This window comes from Tachypleus tridentatus, chromosome 13 (genome assembly GCF_004210375.1).
Source record: "Tachypleus tridentatus isolate NWPU-2018 chromosome 13, ASM421037v1, whole genome shotgun sequence".
Taxonomy (NCBI): domain Eukaryota; kingdom Metazoa; phylum Arthropoda; class Merostomata; order Xiphosura; family Limulidae; genus Tachypleus; species Tachypleus tridentatus.
Window position 1 is genome coordinate 212,671,940 of NC_134837.1, and position 17,038 is coordinate 212,688,977.

Genomic DNA, 17,038 nt, shown 5'->3' on the forward strand with positions numbered 1-17,038 from the left:
ATGGATTACTTACTGACTTCAAAATATTTCTTTATGGATTGACTGTGAAAAAGCACTAGGAATACATGGTAAAACTATTATTCTATGTGAAATAACTGTTAATTTAAGGAAGTGTCTTTGTAGAGCAACAGTGGTAAAAATAACCAATATACAAAATGAAACAGTTATTTCAGAGAATTTCCAAAATGTCTTGTACCTCCTTTTTATACCGAAAATTAATTGTGAATATTTTTACGGTATATAATATGGATAATAAGTCTTCAACGCTAAATGTATTTTAAGTATTTTCTCATATTATTAATAGAAACAAGGCTCAAGTTTTACTACAGTTATTATTTTAACTTTCATAACCAACTAATAAAATATGGCCGAGAAATTGTTGCATAGTTTGACAGTACCTGGGGACCTATAACGCTAATGATCTGGATTCGATACTCAAAATATGCACAACGCAGGTAAACCACAGTGTAGCTTTGCGCTTAAACTACAACCAATTAATAGAGCGTTTAAAAATAAACTAAAATCGAAACTTGAAACAAACACAAGTAAATTTGCCGTAGTTTAATTTTTATATATACTGAGTGACTACACGGTAAAAATAATTAGTTAAGAAACGTCCAGGAGCTCGCGGTAATGAACAGAAATGCTAGTGTATTTGATAGTATATTTGATATTTACACTGTGTTGTACTTTTGAACATAAATATTTTTTTAATAACACTTCCTACACATGCTTTACAAATAAAACTAATTCTTTATATTTATGTATTATAGGCCAGGCATGGTTATGTGGTTAGAGGGCGCTCGACTCGTAATACGAGGGTCACAGATTCGAATCCCCGTCCAACCAAACCCTTTCAGCAGTAGTGGCGTTATAATGTACGGTCAATCCCACTGTTTGTTGGTAAAAGAGTAGCCCAAGAGTTGGTGGTGGGTGGTGATGACTAGTTACCTTTCCTCTCTCTTTACACTGCTAAATTAGGGAGGGAATAGCACAAATAGCCTTTGTGTAGCTTTGCGCGAAAGTTTAGAAGTAAACATTTTATGTGGCCTGATTGCTTTGATTGCCATCTGGTGACCGATATACGTACCACTTCATCAGAAAGTTTGGTAAAATGTGTTCTCGTCAACCTTAGAAATTTGTTTTTTTTGTTTCATCAGGACTGAAGAAGTTTAGTATACAGAAGATTAAAATTATAAGACTTTTTCATGTGGAAAATGTTATTGTGACGCTTCCTTTACTTGACATATTTTGTTTTATTTTTGTCTACACCAATGAAAGTTATAAATCACTATCACGTGATTTGAAGTTGCAATGACACTTCAGTATACATATATGAAAAAAATGAAGGAATTACACAAACAGCACAATAAAATGCTCAGACACTAATTCGGGAAATTAACACAAAAATGTCCAGTTAATATTCTATGGGAGTATAATTACGACACAAGAAATAGTTCACGCTTCAGTAGTCTTCTGCATAATCTGAGGGTGATTCGTAACAGCCAAACTCCGAAAAGGAGTAAAAATCGTCTCTTCGGAGGCTCCACCACACGACAACACGCGTTTGAACGCTCGCCGAAATTTGACAGACATGGCGTTGTAAAGGATCGGGTTGATGGCGCTGTTGATGAAAATCATTGTCTTACAAAACATCAGAAACCACAGTTCCATGTAGCGTTCTTTACTCAATGAATTGTATACTAAGAGGACACGGTACGGCATCCATAGGGTGGCAAACACGGCCACTACCACAGCAACCATCTTCACCACCTGGCGAGAAAAAATAAAATTAGAAACGTTTAGTAGAAACATATGTGACAGTTCACATCGTATTTTAAACCACGCCATTCTTTACTCGTTCAATATGACAGTTCTTTGTTATTGAGCACAAACTTTTACAAATGGGCTATCTGTACTCTGCTCACCACGAGTATCGAAACCTGGTTTCTATCGGTATAAGTCTGCAGGTATACTGCATGCCACTAGGGGGTGTTCAATATGGATTTCAGTAAGAGAAGTGTGTGACAGTATTTCAGCTAAAGGGACCCACACCAGAGTTTACTGTCAGAAACGAACTTTAATCCTTCAATGGCTCAAGCCCCCAGTGGTTCAGCAGTATGTCTGCGGACTTACAACGCTAAAAACCGGGTTTCGATACCCGTGGTGGGCAGAGCACAGATAGCCCATTCTGTAGCTTTGTGATTAATTCAAAACAACAAAAATCAATGGCTCAACGGTAAGCTTAAAGAGTTACAAGTCTAGAAACCAGGTTTCGATACCTGCAATGGTCATAGCACGGATAGTTCCTTGTGTAACTTTATGTGTAAAAACAAATAAAGAAAACTAACTAGTTTACAGCTCCTCAGGGACAAGTTCGGGCACGTCCTCCCCCGTACTTGTATGTACACGAACTCGAGTATTTTTTGTGGATGTTATACAAACGATATACGTGTTTGTGTTAATATGGTACATATATATATATATGTAATATTTGTATCTTTAACATACCTTCTCCTTCTCGACAAAGGTCAAATTTACACATATATATTTTTGAGTACGGTTCGTGTTTTTTTTCCTTAACCTATTCATTATTAATGATAAATATGATGAAAATTGATTAAATTAAATATCCAAAGTAACTACGTTTAATTTGTTCGATATATTTCACCGATCACAAAGGTTTAGGTTTGTTGTCACTGTAACACCGAATCAAACAATAAGCACGGGTTAAAAAAATAGAGAGAGAAAGTGACACAGCAATAATTATAGTAATTAGTGTGTATGTGTTTTGTTATAGCAAAGCCACATCTGGTTATCTGCTGAGTCCATCGAGGGGAATCAAACCTCTAATTTTAGCGTTGTAAATCCGTAGACTTACGGCTGCTCAAGCGTGGAACTAGTAGTTTGTAATGATTAAAAATTATAGTGCGAACCTATTAGAGATAGTAGTGCTCAACACTGGAGAATGTGATTAAAACTGTTATATCTATAGAGTTAAACCACAAATAGTTCATTTTAAGGTTATATGTACGTTTGATGAACCCTCAGAAATACTGCCTGTTGTTTTACGTCATATTGATTCAGAAGACAAATGTATTTTTGTAGCAAATTTTTAAAAAAATACAGAACACGATTTTCAATTTCCTTATTTTATTTTATAGTAAACATATTGATTGGAACACAAGAACTTGAACAAATTATAATTACTGGTTATCAAATCAGCAATTCGAAACACGAAGCACAAAGTGATGGGTATAATAATGACAAAATATTATATTTTAATAGCTCAAGAAGTAGATGTGGCCAGATGGTGTGGGTGCCATACTGGCAAACTAGATATACTAGTCTTAATACTTTAGAAGTTGATATCCATAAATGATCTATGTGATGCATTGAAATTAACTGATTTGTAACACTATTAACAAGCTAATAGAACTAGCTGTAAGTAAGTTAGGTAAATTAATACAGTTGCAGCCGAAACGTCTTTCTCTGACTGTGAAATTCGAGGATTCATGGTTGAAGGTCAGTTGCCACAAAAGGCGTAACTGTAAGCGACTGTTAAATTCCAAATATATTACTACATAAGAGTAGCTCTAGATGAAAAGCTGGATAGTGGTGTCCCTAATTCAGTGGCACGAAACGTATTTGTTTGATTTTTTTTGTATCAGCAAACAAACAAACAGAAATAACTAATGGGGGTCACATAACGCAGTAAAAAAAAGTATTTTTAACAGCAGTTGTGATAATAAAAGTGAATGTAATTTATTCTTTTCATACAATAGGCTCGGCATGGCCAAGTGGTTAAGACACTCGAATAGTAATATGAGGGTTGCGGGTTCGACTTCCTGTCACACCAAACATGCTCGCCCTTTCAGCAGTAGTGACGTTATAAAGTTACGTTCAATCCCACTATTTGTTGGTAAAAGAGTAGGTCAAAAGTTAGCGGTGGGTGGTGATGACTAGCTGCTTTCCCTCTAGTCTTACACTGCTAAATTAGGGACGGCTAGTGGAAATAGCCCTCGTATAGCTTTGCGCGAAATTGTAAAAACAAACAAACAGTCGTACACAATAAATTCACAACTAAACATAGACGAGGTTGCGTAATTGCAAAAGCTGCTCCCTCCAAAAAAAGAAAAGTAATTGTGCTCCTATGTTTACTTCATAATAAATGTAGTTACGATCCTCGCTGATTCGCTCCCACCCCCGAAATTTGCGGGAGGAAGGGGGGCTGCGAGGGTACACTTACACCACTGCTTTCTTTTGAAACAATACAGGTAGCTTGAGTCTATGTATTATACATTCATGAACACGACGTAGACCTCAACATTTTCGTTCTAAAAATTTTAATTTAATTGGAACGCTCAGTTATTTCTTTATGGGTTTTATTCAGGTGTTTAATGACTCTTTGAACGAGAGTATAGCCTAAGTCTATAAATGTGAGGACATAACACCGAGTTTGGAGACAGAATAGCTTTACTGTGGCGTCAACTTAGTTGAGTAAACATTTACTGTCGAAATCCTAACTCCTTATCAGGACATGACACGAGACACCTGACGTACATTAAGCAAAACCTTAACAAAGGTTACATTTCAAATAACTTCATAGGAAATTCGTTCATCTCCTGTAAGTAAAAATACAGAGTTTTTCCAAATTTAAATATGAGGAAATAAAAGAAGATTATTATATCAAATAAAATACGAGCAACATTAATTTGCGTTTTTTTCGTGTTTTCTTTTTCTTTCAAAATTGCGCGCGAAACTACAAAAAATTATACTATCGCATAATCGTTTTACATTTGAATATTACGAATTATCAGTTTTGTTATTATTGCTGTCATTTGTTTTCTGGCCACAACTGGTATTTAAACCCAATGTTTTGCGGCGTTATAAACCGTGAAACTCACCGCTAAACCACCAGAGGGCAAACTAGAAGGAAAAAAGGCAGGTAGTCTACACTGCTCACCGCCAACTATTTGTCGGGTAATTTTATATTGTCAAATGGTGGAGATAGACCATTAGTATATTAGCGCTTCCACGAGCCTAGAGCATAAAGCGCGCTTCTGCATGTAACTTCGGATTCACAATTCGGAGTCGTTAACCAGTAGGCCACGCACACTCATTATATTTTATGAAAAAAAGTTAAAGCCAGATGAAATAAGCTGAAGAAAACTCCTGAAAATTGCCATGCACGCGAAAATACCAACTGTTTAACAAGATACTAACATTATTAGGTTTATACCCTCCTGTTCGATACGTATTTTTTTTACCGTGCAGTGATTCCAGCAACAAACGGATATGATAGATTGGTTTGTTTTGTATTTCGCATAAAGCTATACGAGGGCTATCTGCGCTAGCGGTCCCTAATTAAGGGGTGTAAGAGGGAAGGCGACTAGTCATCACCACCCACTGCCAATTCTTGAGCTACTCTTTAACCAACGAATAGTGGGATTGACCGTCACATTATATCACACCCACAGCTGAAAGAGCGAGCATGTCTGGTGTGACAGAGATTCGAACCTGCGACCTTCGGATTACGAATCGAGTGCCTTAACCACCTGGCCATGCCGGGCCTATTAACTATAGGAACGATAAAAGGATATCATTCATCCATAAATTACACAAGTTTCTATAGTGGGCTGCAGTTATATACCCGAGATATGATATAAATTATAATATATAGATGAAATAATTTACATAGCAAATTTTCTTCGAATTGGAAGGAAACCGAGGAGGCAGGCTCTATTAAAATAGTCCGCCGGTAGGACAGAAGTAAGTCTTTGGATTTACAACTCTAATATCAGGGGTTCGATTCTCCTCAGTGGACACAGTGGATAGCCTGATTAAAAAAAAAAACTATTAAGATATTATTAGTCCAAATAATATAATTACTAAACTGTAAATATAAGTGTGTTCTTTAAATATACGGTTTATTTAACTGATGTAAAAATTGAATTAGTGTGTGTTTCTTACAACAAAACTGGATGTGGCTATTCCCTAGACCACTGAAAGGAATCGAAGATTGAATTTGTAACGTGTTATTTAAAGATGGTGTAGAATGTTCTGGAAGTTAAGGCATTAGACTCAAGATCTGTGGGACTTGAGCTTGTATCTCGCCACCGAAAATACTCGCCCTTTTAGCCGTGAGGATGGTATAATATTATGGTCAGTCCTGGTATTCGTTTGCAAAGAGCAACCCCAGAGTTGGCGTAAGGTGATGTTGACTAGCTGCCTTCCCGTTAGTTTATTGTTTCAAAGGTAGGGATTACTGGTGCAGATAGCTCTTAATTAGTTCTGTGCGAAATTTAACGAGTAAACAATCATTGGGGTGGGCACAGCCCAGACACCCCATGGTGTAGTTTGTCTTTTAATAAATCATTTATACCATAAATATATATATAGATATATTCAAACATACTTTTATTTTACATATAAGAATTTTTACAGCCCCTTAAAACCTTAAGCGTCTCTTGACCAAAGAAATGTTAGCGATTAATAATGTTTAAAGCCACCTGGTGGCACAACGGAATGTCTGCGAATTCCAATTGCTCGAAAACGAATTTTGATAGCCTTTATTTACAGAGCGCAGATGGCCCATTGTGTAGCTTTGTGTTCAAATACAAATAAACAAACAACAATGTTTAAAAATATTATCCAACAAAACTTGCTACGTGTCTTCTGGTGGGGCATTGGTAAGTCTACCGCTTTATAACTCTAAAATTTGGTTTTAATTCTCGTGGTAGACAGAGCAGACTGCTTAATGTGGCTTTGTTGAAAAATAAATAAACGATAACATTATTTATTTGATAATGGTGATTGTTTTAATGTGAGTGTGTGTTGTTTCTTTTATATTGTATATGATTGAAGCCGTTGGACCTAATGGATATTAAAACTTTACAAATCCAAATTAATGAAGAAATCTATTTTAATTCATGGATAAGGATTTTTAACGTTTCAAATCAGAAAAATAAGCATGGTTTATTCCAATGAAACTCAGTTTCCCATTTCTACTTTTTTACGACCTTGTCAATTTGTGGGGTCATTTTTTTCTTTGATTTTGATGACACATTAGCAAGTATTAGCGTTAACTGCATACAGTTACTCATTTAGAAGTGATAATTAAATTCGACTTACAACGCTTTTTATCCAGCTTTTGATACCCATGGTGGGTACAGCAGATAGTCCATTCTGTATTTTAGTGTTTACCTACAAAATTCATAAACGCCATGGTGTTATAACATCAACACTAGTTAGCTGACTGCTTCTATGTGGCAATACTAGCATTATTTCATTAACAGTTCCCTTACTATGACACCATGGCCCGGCATGGCCTAGCGCGTTAAGGCGTGCGCTTCGTAATCTGAGGGTCGCGGGTTCGCGCCTGAGTCGCGCCAAACATGCTCGCCCTCCCAGCCGTGGAGGCGTTATAATGTGACGATCAATCCCACTATTCGTTGGTAAAAGAGTAGCCCAAGAGTTGGCGGTGGGTGGTGATGACTAGCTGCCTTCCCTCTAGTCTTACGCTGCTAAATTAGGGATGGCTAGCACAGATAGCCCTCGAATAGCTTTGTGCGAAATTCCAAAAACAAAAACAAACTATGACACCAGCACCATCTCTCATGTGTTTAATGTAATACCGTTTAAGTGCTAAATTTTATACTTCAACGTCCCCACTATTTAACTTGCTACCCATGCTATAACACTAACACTCTTAATATCTACTGTAACACCACACTCTAACTGACTGCTTCAATATTGTAACACCACACTCTAACATACTACTTCCGTACTGTAACGTCCCACACCGTCGTTGATAAGTGGTAAGTCTACGGATTTACAATGGTAAAATCAAGGGCTCGGTTCCCCTTGATGGACACAGCAGATAGCCCGATGTGGCTTTGCTATAAGAAGACACAGACTCCACTTTGTAACACCACACTCTAATTGACTGCTTCCACACTGTAACACCATACTCTAACTGACTGCTTCTATACTGTAACTCCACATTTTAAGTTACTAATTTCACACTGTAACATCTCACTTTAATTCACTACTTCTATACTGTAACACCAGTACGCTTTAGGACCAAACGTATTTAAGTCAATAGTTTTTAACTGGCCACTTCCAAATTAACATAACACATTTAACCTCTACCATACGAAAAATATGTTTCACGATGAAAAACTTGTAAAATCATCTTAAGACCAATGATTAAAATATTAATAAACATAAAACAAATTAATAGTATTTCTAAACTTTGTTGTACAGATATTAAATGAGATGTAATATCATGGAAATATTTAGAAGACAGGAAGGTAATGGAAGTCAGCTTATTAATTTGAGGAAATGTTTAGAAAGAACACTAATAAATAAGCTATCAGCAAACGATAAGAACTCACTAATTTTAAACCATGTACAAGTCTTTACTAATACTTTATCTAAAAAATAAATCGGAAGTAAGGGAAGAAATATTCGCGCGTTACATGGAATGAAGTAAACTTTCTAGCAGTGCCCCCTAGTGACAAAACAACATGTTTGCGTACTCACACCGCTAGAAATCGGTTTTCGATACCCGTGGTGGACAAAGCTTGCATATCCCATTGTGTAGCTTTATGCTCGATTCTAAACAATCAATCAATCAATTCCAGGGGTGCTGACAGGCACATCTTCTAATTTTATTTGTCCAATATGTGCGGTGCTGCTTCTATGGTTTTATTTTTGCCTCTAAACTCAGAAGTTCCTTACAGGAAGCTGTTTCTATCCTGTCTTTCTCCCGAAAACCTATACGATGAAGCCAATGAAGTGAATGGGGCACATATTTGTTTCTGAATATTCATTAAAAGCTACTCAAAGGCTCTGTTCTAACAGTCAATAATTCTAAACTGAATACTAAAGGGAATTCAGTTAGATAACAGCACCCACCGCCAACTCGTGGGCTTCTCTCATCTGATCAAACAGTTGGATTTTACCAACACTTTTATAAAGCATTTAGAGTCTCAAACATTCCACACCCCCTTTCTACCTCACAACCTCATACTGCTGCTTAAAATCGCGAGCTTCGCTCGCGTATCCTACAGGAAAATATTTAGCGATATGAATACAATCTCTATTTATATATTGAATTAAAGAGAAATCTGGAGGCTTATACCGAATTTTCTACTGAATATGATCAGTGGTAATCAAACTGTTAACTCATAAAAAATTAAGTATGTTTCCCTCTTTGATTTTGTATGAAAGAACCATAAAGGGCAAAGTAGAAATGTATTCTAGATAAATAATACTGAAATATAGCACCATCCATTTCAATTACGATTGTGCGGTATGACATTCAATTCAAATTCTTATTAAAATCATTCTTACAATGATATATTTATATTTTCCCTCTTATAAACTTCAGTAGGGCTCAGGATCTCTTTAACAAGAGGGAACTCTCAATAGCCGCAGCATTTGAAATTAGTTTAGGCAGGATCAAATTAAATTAATGTTATATAAAATTTTTCCCTTTCTATTAGCAATATTTTTATGCACTAACAATACCAAGCATAGGGTACACGTATATCCGATTCAGTTTTATTACTAATCAGGATCTCAATCAGCCTACCCTCAAATTGGAATTCTTTTAGTTAAGTTAGAGTAAATTAATATATCAGACCTCGAGCGTCGTCAGATATACCAATTGAAAGAGTTTTACCTCATAAGTCCAAAATTGTAATTAGATCTCAAATCAGTCGTGATGTGACAGAGCTATGAGCTAAAAGTTTGTAAAGAAAAAAGAAACGCGAAAACAGAACCGTTCTAGGAGCCACTTTGCCGCGACTGAAAAATCATACACACACGTTTTCTCCACCACGAAGATTAGCTTACACATCTTTGGTCTCTACTCTGCTATTGAGCAATAAACTGGACAAAACTGATTATTACTGCTTTGTTTTACCCCTCCCTTATCAGAATAAAGTTTAGATCCTTTAGTGTCAGTTCTACTTAAGTGTCAATTCTATTTTATTTAAGTGTCAGTTCTATTTCAGTTGCGTTTTGCGTTGTCGTCGTTATTCATCATGTGACAAAATGTATCGTTCGAAATATTGCCAGGAATAAACTACGTTAAACAAAGTTTTATTTAGCATCAATAAAACCGTTTATAGAGTGCATATTATTGATATATATATCTATATTATTGATATATATATATATATATCAGCTTCACACTTTCTGAAAATATAACTCAATCTATACTGAGAGTAGAATTGTTTTATTCAAATATATATGAAGAAATTAAACCTTGTAATAATTTTTTTTAAATTATGAACTAACTTGTTAGAGTTAGGGAGCTTTTTAAAGGATTTTTTATCTCCCTATATACACAAGGACTATCTACCCCTAGCCATTTCTACTTCCTCTTTTTTTTTAATGAGAGACTATGAAGCACAGTAATACCTACTGTTGACTCTTGGACAACTTTCGGCGTTGACCTTCACACTTATGATTCGTCCATGGCTCCAAAGGAAGAAATGTGTTCTTTTGTTTTTTTGCTCTAATCGAATACTAACAACGAACCTTCAGATTCACAGACAGAGCAAGCTAACCACTAGATCACTCTGGTAACAGTTTTTTACTAATTACGTGCTAAAAATTAGGTCTATACGAAGTGCCATGTTCACTAGTTTTGTTATTCGTTCCTGTGTGAACGTCGTTGTACAATTGAAGTTTCCACTAAACTCCTACGTTCTTGTTACTATGTAAAAGTCGTTGTACCATTAAAAATTTCCGCTAAATTTCCACGTTCTTATTACTACATGAAAGTCAGTGAAAGTATCATTGAAAGTTTTCAACTGAAGTTCTACGTTGTAGATCAAACTTTGAGATGTGTATTATTGCTGTGGCCACGAGGATTAATATCGTACCATTCACTCCAGTTACTGCTTAATCCGGGTTATGGATGATAAATCACAAATAATGACATGGCATTTTTTACACTGTTTCGAGCCATCTCTTTTTCAAATTTTAATCACCTGTCAGAATTTGACTTCACTAAATTAATGGGGAAATCAGCTAAGGTCATTATTACAAAATCATTCTCAGATAAGTTAACGCTCGTGAAGCTAGCGAAACCTAATCACTAATTTTATCATCGAAACAATAATTTTCTATCCCAGTTCTCCGTTACATGATACCTAGATATTCAAGTCTCTAACTCAGTGAGTCGTTCATTGTTTAATTTTCTATCCCAGTTCTCCGTTACATAATACCTAGATATTCAAGTCTCTAACTCAGTGAGTCGTTCATTGTTTAATTTTCTATCCCAGTTCTCCGTTACATAATACCTAGAAATTCAAGTCTCTAACTCAGTGAGTCGTTCATTGTTTTATGAATATCCTAAGTCTGTGTAATGTATTTTAAATACTTGAACCAAGGATATTTTAGGAATGTGACTGGTAAGACAAGAGTATGCAGTTAAAACACGAAGCGCCCTCCAAACCCTGCTCATAGTATGTTATTATAGAAATAATAATGACGTGTAATTTAGTCTACGTAATACGACTAAAAATGCGAATCATTCAGCTGATGGTTCTGAATATTATCAGTCGAATTTAAAAATAACTAATTTGTTTTTGTTACTTTAAAAAGGTCCTTAATAAAGGGTCACGTGGAACTTAATCGATACATATTATTCGTTCACAAAAAATTTAAAATACTCAATGAATTGAGAAATGCGTTTTTTTTTTCAACGACGAAAGGTCATTAATTTGCTAATATTCTACAGATTTGTGACAGTATGCTGTTTTGAACAGCGATAACTTTCAGACACGGCGTAATGGCTCAAAGACGGCTCTGAGTTTGTTTGTTGTTGTTTTTCAAGTACAAAATTTTAGCTCATAGGTCCGCCATCTCTTGACGGATTTGAGATCTAATTACTCTTTTAAATTTAGGCAAATCATTTCGATTAATGTACTTCACCACATCCAAGGTCTCATAAGTTAATTTACTCTGTTTTGCCTGAAATAATTTCAGTTTGAGGGTAGGCTGGTAGAGATCCTGTTGAGTAATAAAATCGAATCGAGCTTAAGATAATGCTCCATGCTTGGTATTACTGTCTCTGCTACTGAAGATTCTGTGTTGTTTAAAAGTGAATTACGAAACAGGAAAAATGCAAATATATCAGTGTCGGATAAAAGTGTAACTTTCTAAAGAAAAATATTTTCAGCTGTTATTGCGTCCACTAGAGCTTCTTTCTCAAACCTGTAAAATATTTTATATAACACGTCTTACAGTTTTTGTATGCTTCACTTTGATTCCCTTACGTAGTGCTCTAAATATCTGTTTGGAGGTTTCACGGTTCGCGACACGTTGCTACAAAACACGTGTTCTGCATTTTAATGCTGCCGAATAATTGGCAGTGATGGCTGCTGACTGTTTGTCAACCGTCTATGGAACTTCTTCCAGTGGTATAGCGATATATCTGCGGACGTACAATGCTAGAAACCGGGTTTTGATACCCGTGGTGAGCAAAGCACAGATAGCCCAGAGTGTAATTTTTGAGCTTAGCTACAAACAAATAAGCCCGCAAAATTTTGAAAGGATTGTTTGTTTGTTTTGGAATTTCGCACAAAGCTACTCGAGGGCTATCTGTGCTAGCCGTTCCTAATTTAGCAGTGTAAGAATAGAGGGAAGGCAGCTAGTCATCACCACCCACCGCCAACTTTTGAGCTACTCTTTTACCAACGAATAGTGGGATTGACCGTCACATTATAACGCCCCCACGGCTGGGAGGACGAGCACGTTTGGCGCGACTCGGGCACGAACCCGCGACCCTCAGATTACGAAGCGGACGCCTTAACGCGCTAGGCCATGCCAGGCCATTTTGAAAGGAAGAAAAAAACCTTCCTAGTAAATGCGTATTAGATTTTTTGTTGGGTTTAAGATATTAGTTGGCCCGACATTGCCAGGTGGTTAAGACACTTGACTCGTAATCTGAGGATCGCAGGTTCGATTCCCCTTCGCACAAAACATGCTCATCCTTTCAACCGTGGGGGTGTTATAATGTTACAGTCAATCCCACTATTCAATGGTAAAAGAGTAGCCCAAGAGTTGGAGGTGGGTGGTGGTGACTAACTGCCTTCTCTCTAGTTTTACACTGCTAAATTAAGGACGGCTAGCGCAGATAGCCCTCGTGTAGCTTTGTGTGAAATTCAAAACAAACCAAACCTAAAATTAACATAGGACTATTGGTTAAACAATGGCCTATTAACTCATAAGAATTTTTTTTTCAGACCATAATTTATATATTTCTATATTTGTTTCACGCACAGGCTAGCTGTATTAACACTATTTCAAAATTATAACTTGGTCTTATTTTAAAAGCACGGTTGTTTTCAAATTTCGTATTTCGTCATATCTTTACAAAACATCTTTTCTATTATTAAAACAACAAGTATGTTTTAGCTTATTTTTGAGGAATTATCTGCTACTATTGACACACGCTGGCTCTGTGGTAGAACACTGGATTTCGGATCTGGGTTTGAAGCGATGCGATACCGCAAACCATTTACACTGTAAGTGCATTATAAGAGTAATAGTGGATTATAAAATGTTACTGACAGGCTTCCATGCCTGCGGTGAGGACTTCAACTTTATGGGCGTTTTCAGATAACCTTGGTAGCTTTTTCATAAGAACAGAATACAAATTCTGTTTTTGTTAAGTCAGACATCCATGTCCTGAACACCTAAAGACTTGTACAGAAAGATAAAGTGATGGTCACTTTTTGATGAGGTTTATCAGAGTTTGGTTATTCAACAAAATTTTTGGTATGTTTGTTTGTTTTGGATTTCGCGCAAAGCTAAACGAGGGCTATATGTGCTAGCCTTCCCTAATTTAGCAGTGTAAGACTAAAGAGAAAGCAGCTAGTCGTCACCACCTACCGTCAACTCTTGGGCTACTCTTTTACCACTGAATAATTGGATTTACCGTCACATTATAACGTCCCCACGGCTTAAAGGGCGAAAATGTTTGGTACGACGGGGATTCGAACCCGTGACCCTGGCCATTGGTCTCTGGATTTTTGTTAATTTTATATTATGGAAGGAGGCATGTCAATATTCAAATGAAAATAGAAACTACGTATTTATTATTTGAATGCATATATTTAAATATTTTTCTGTTCAATTAAAATTAGTTCAGTTACGAGCCCTGTTTCTATCTTACCTGTACTCTGTTACTATTCTTTTTCCAGTCTGAAGCTGTGTCTGAGTGGTTTCTTGATCCAAAACCTTTGTTGAGATCACTGGTGAAGAGGATCCTTGCTATCAGTCCGTACAGCACACAGGACAACAGCAACGGGAATACGTAAAACAGGACAAGATCAGCAAAGAAATAACCCAGGTAGTGTTCCCTGGAGAGGGCAAAAGTGCACGTTTCCATATTCTTGTGCCCCTTGTAGAATATGGGCACGGTCTTGGTGAGGAAAAGCCAGGGGGAGCAGTAGCTGCAGGCGACCACCCAAACACCAATGATGATCTTTTTGGCCCTGTTAACGGTGCAGATCATCTGGGCCTTCATGGGATGGCAGATAGCGATGTATCGTTCTACTGTGAAGGCTGTGATGGATAAAGACGAGGCATTGATGCCTAGATACTGAAGAAAGATGAAGATGGCACAACCAACTCTGCCCCAGATCCACTCGTCTCCGAGCAAGTAGTAGGACAGAACCTCATTGGGTACAGAAGCTACCAGAACCATGAGATCTGCTAGGGACAAACTGACGAGATAACAGTTGGTAGGGGTGTGCATACTGCGGGTTTTAGTGACGACTATGACAACCATAATGTTGCCAATAATACCAACAACAAAGATGATTCCCTGGAAAATGGTCCCCACAATTCGATAATTTAACGAATAATATTTTGGGGCTGCGTAATCTGTAATGTTTGTAGTTTCATTCAGAACATCGACCAAAGAGAGGTTGCTAGGCAATGCAGACATATTGCAACAGTAACACGAACCGTTTTCACACCGTGTTACTTGGTCAGTTTTGGTCCTGCTTATTAAATTCTATACGCACTAATATTGTAGATATTTCTGTAGACAGATAAGGCAGACCAAAAAGATAACAACAAAGCAATAGTTTTAAGAAAGAGTTTAAAATGTTACTGACAGTGAACAGAAAAGTTCAGAAGAGAATCTCTGACCTCTGTTGTTATTTGTTTATATTTTTTACAAGTACTGATAGTTTTTGAAACATTAATGGTTCCCACACGTGTATGTATACATTTATATATATATATATATATGCCAAGATCCTTAAAGCCAGTGTTACTTATCTGGTTGCAAACAGCACCTCTTGCTCTCCTCAACAGCCCACTCTTCACTGGGAGCTTTAAATGTAAGCCGCAATTGGTGCTTGCTGACGAGGCAACTCCATGACAGACTTTGTCTGCGCAGAGCCTGGTTTCCTTGGCGACCAAGTTCTCTATTAACTGTATTGTTCCACGCCAAAGTTATAAAAGCTTTTTTTTTTTTTCTGATTAGATATTTTCATCAAAATTCTCATCTGTTATTCATTTAACTCTGACGTCATTGTTATCTTATGTTATAACGCTATTATTTATGTTAAATTGCCTCTTACTACCATGGACCAACTCCTGTTTTTTTAACTTTTTACTTCAGATCGTTATTTCTCTATCGACGCTCTTTTTACGTCTTCTTCTATTCATCTAATTCCATTATCACAGTTTTCATCCAAGAAATAGTGTTCATATTAACTCATTTCCACCACAGAAGGGCCCAGCGGCATGTCTCCGAAAATACGAGTTTCGATACCCGTAGTAGGCAGAGTACAGAGAGCTCATGAGCAACTTCTTGCTTCACTTCAAACAAACTCTTATTCCTCCAACATTAAATCTTGTATTCATACACGTGGTACTCAAACAGTTCCTCTAACTCTGTCTTACTCTGCTAACATTTCTTCCTAACCCTTAACTGTCTTCTATTCCCTTTGTTAGTCACTCTATTTCACTCTTTCTACTTTCTAAAATCTCGCACATTTCTATACTCCGTTTCCATTGTTCCCGTCTCTAACACTCCGACAAGCTGTTCTAATATGTATTCACATACATCCATTGTTCCCGTCTCTAACACTCCGACTAGCTGTTCTAATATGTATTCACATACATCCATTGTTCCCGTCTCTAACACTCCGACTAGCTGTTCTAATATGTATTCACATACATCCATTGTTCCCGTCTCTAACACTCCGACTAGCTGTTCTAATATGTATTCACATACATCCATTGTTCCCGTCTTTAACACTCCGACTAGCAGTTCTAATATGAACACATATATCTATTGTTCCCGACTCTAACATTCCGACTAGCAGTTTTAATATGAATACATATATCTATTGTTCCTGTCTCTAACATTCCGACTAGCAGTTCTAATATGAATACATATATCTATTGTTCCCGTCTCTAACATTCCGACTGGCAGTTCTAATATGAATACATATATCTATTGTTCCCGTCTCTAACATTCCGACTAGCAGTTCTAATATAAACACATATATTTATTGTTTCTGTCTCTAACACTCCGACTAGCAGTTCTAATATCAATACATATATCTATTGTTCCCGTCTCTAACACTCCGACTAGCAGTTCTAATATGAACACATATATCTATTGTTCCCGTCTCTAACATTCCGACGAGCAGTTCTAATATGAATACATATATCTATTGTTCCCGTCTCTAACATTCCGACTAGCAGTTCTAATATGAATACATATATCTATTGTTCCCGTCTCTAACACCCCGACTAGCAGTTCTAATATGAATACATATATCTATTGTTCCCGTCTCTAACATTCCGACTAGCAGTTCTAATATGAATACATATATCTATTGTTCCCGTCTCTAACATTCCGACGAGCAGTTCTAATATGAATACATATATCTATTATTCCCGTCTCTAACATTCCGACGAGCAGTTCTAATATGAACACATATATCTATTGTTCCCGTCTCTAACATTCCGACGAGCAGTTCTAATA

General features: G+C 36.7%; 1 protein-coding gene across 1 annotated transcript; it reads right to left on the reverse strand.

Annotated features, from left to right (window-relative positions):
• Nucleotides 1-1,216: 1,216 nt before the first annotated feature.
• On the reverse strand, nucleotides 1,217-15,333 carry LOC143238374 (thyrotropin-releasing hormone receptor-like). Its single transcript, XM_076478525.1, has 2 exons — nucleotides 14,201-15,333; nucleotides 1,217-1,773 (listed from the first exon to the last, which is right to left on the reverse strand). The coding sequence occupies exons 1-2, from the start codon at nucleotides 14,975-14,977 to the stop codon at nucleotides 1,459-1,461; spliced, it is 1,092 nt and encodes a 363-aa protein (XP_076334640.1). The 5' UTR covers nucleotides 14,978-15,333; the 3' UTR covers nucleotides 1,217-1,458.
• Between the last annotated feature and the right edge of the window lie 1,705 nt (nucleotides 15,334-17,038).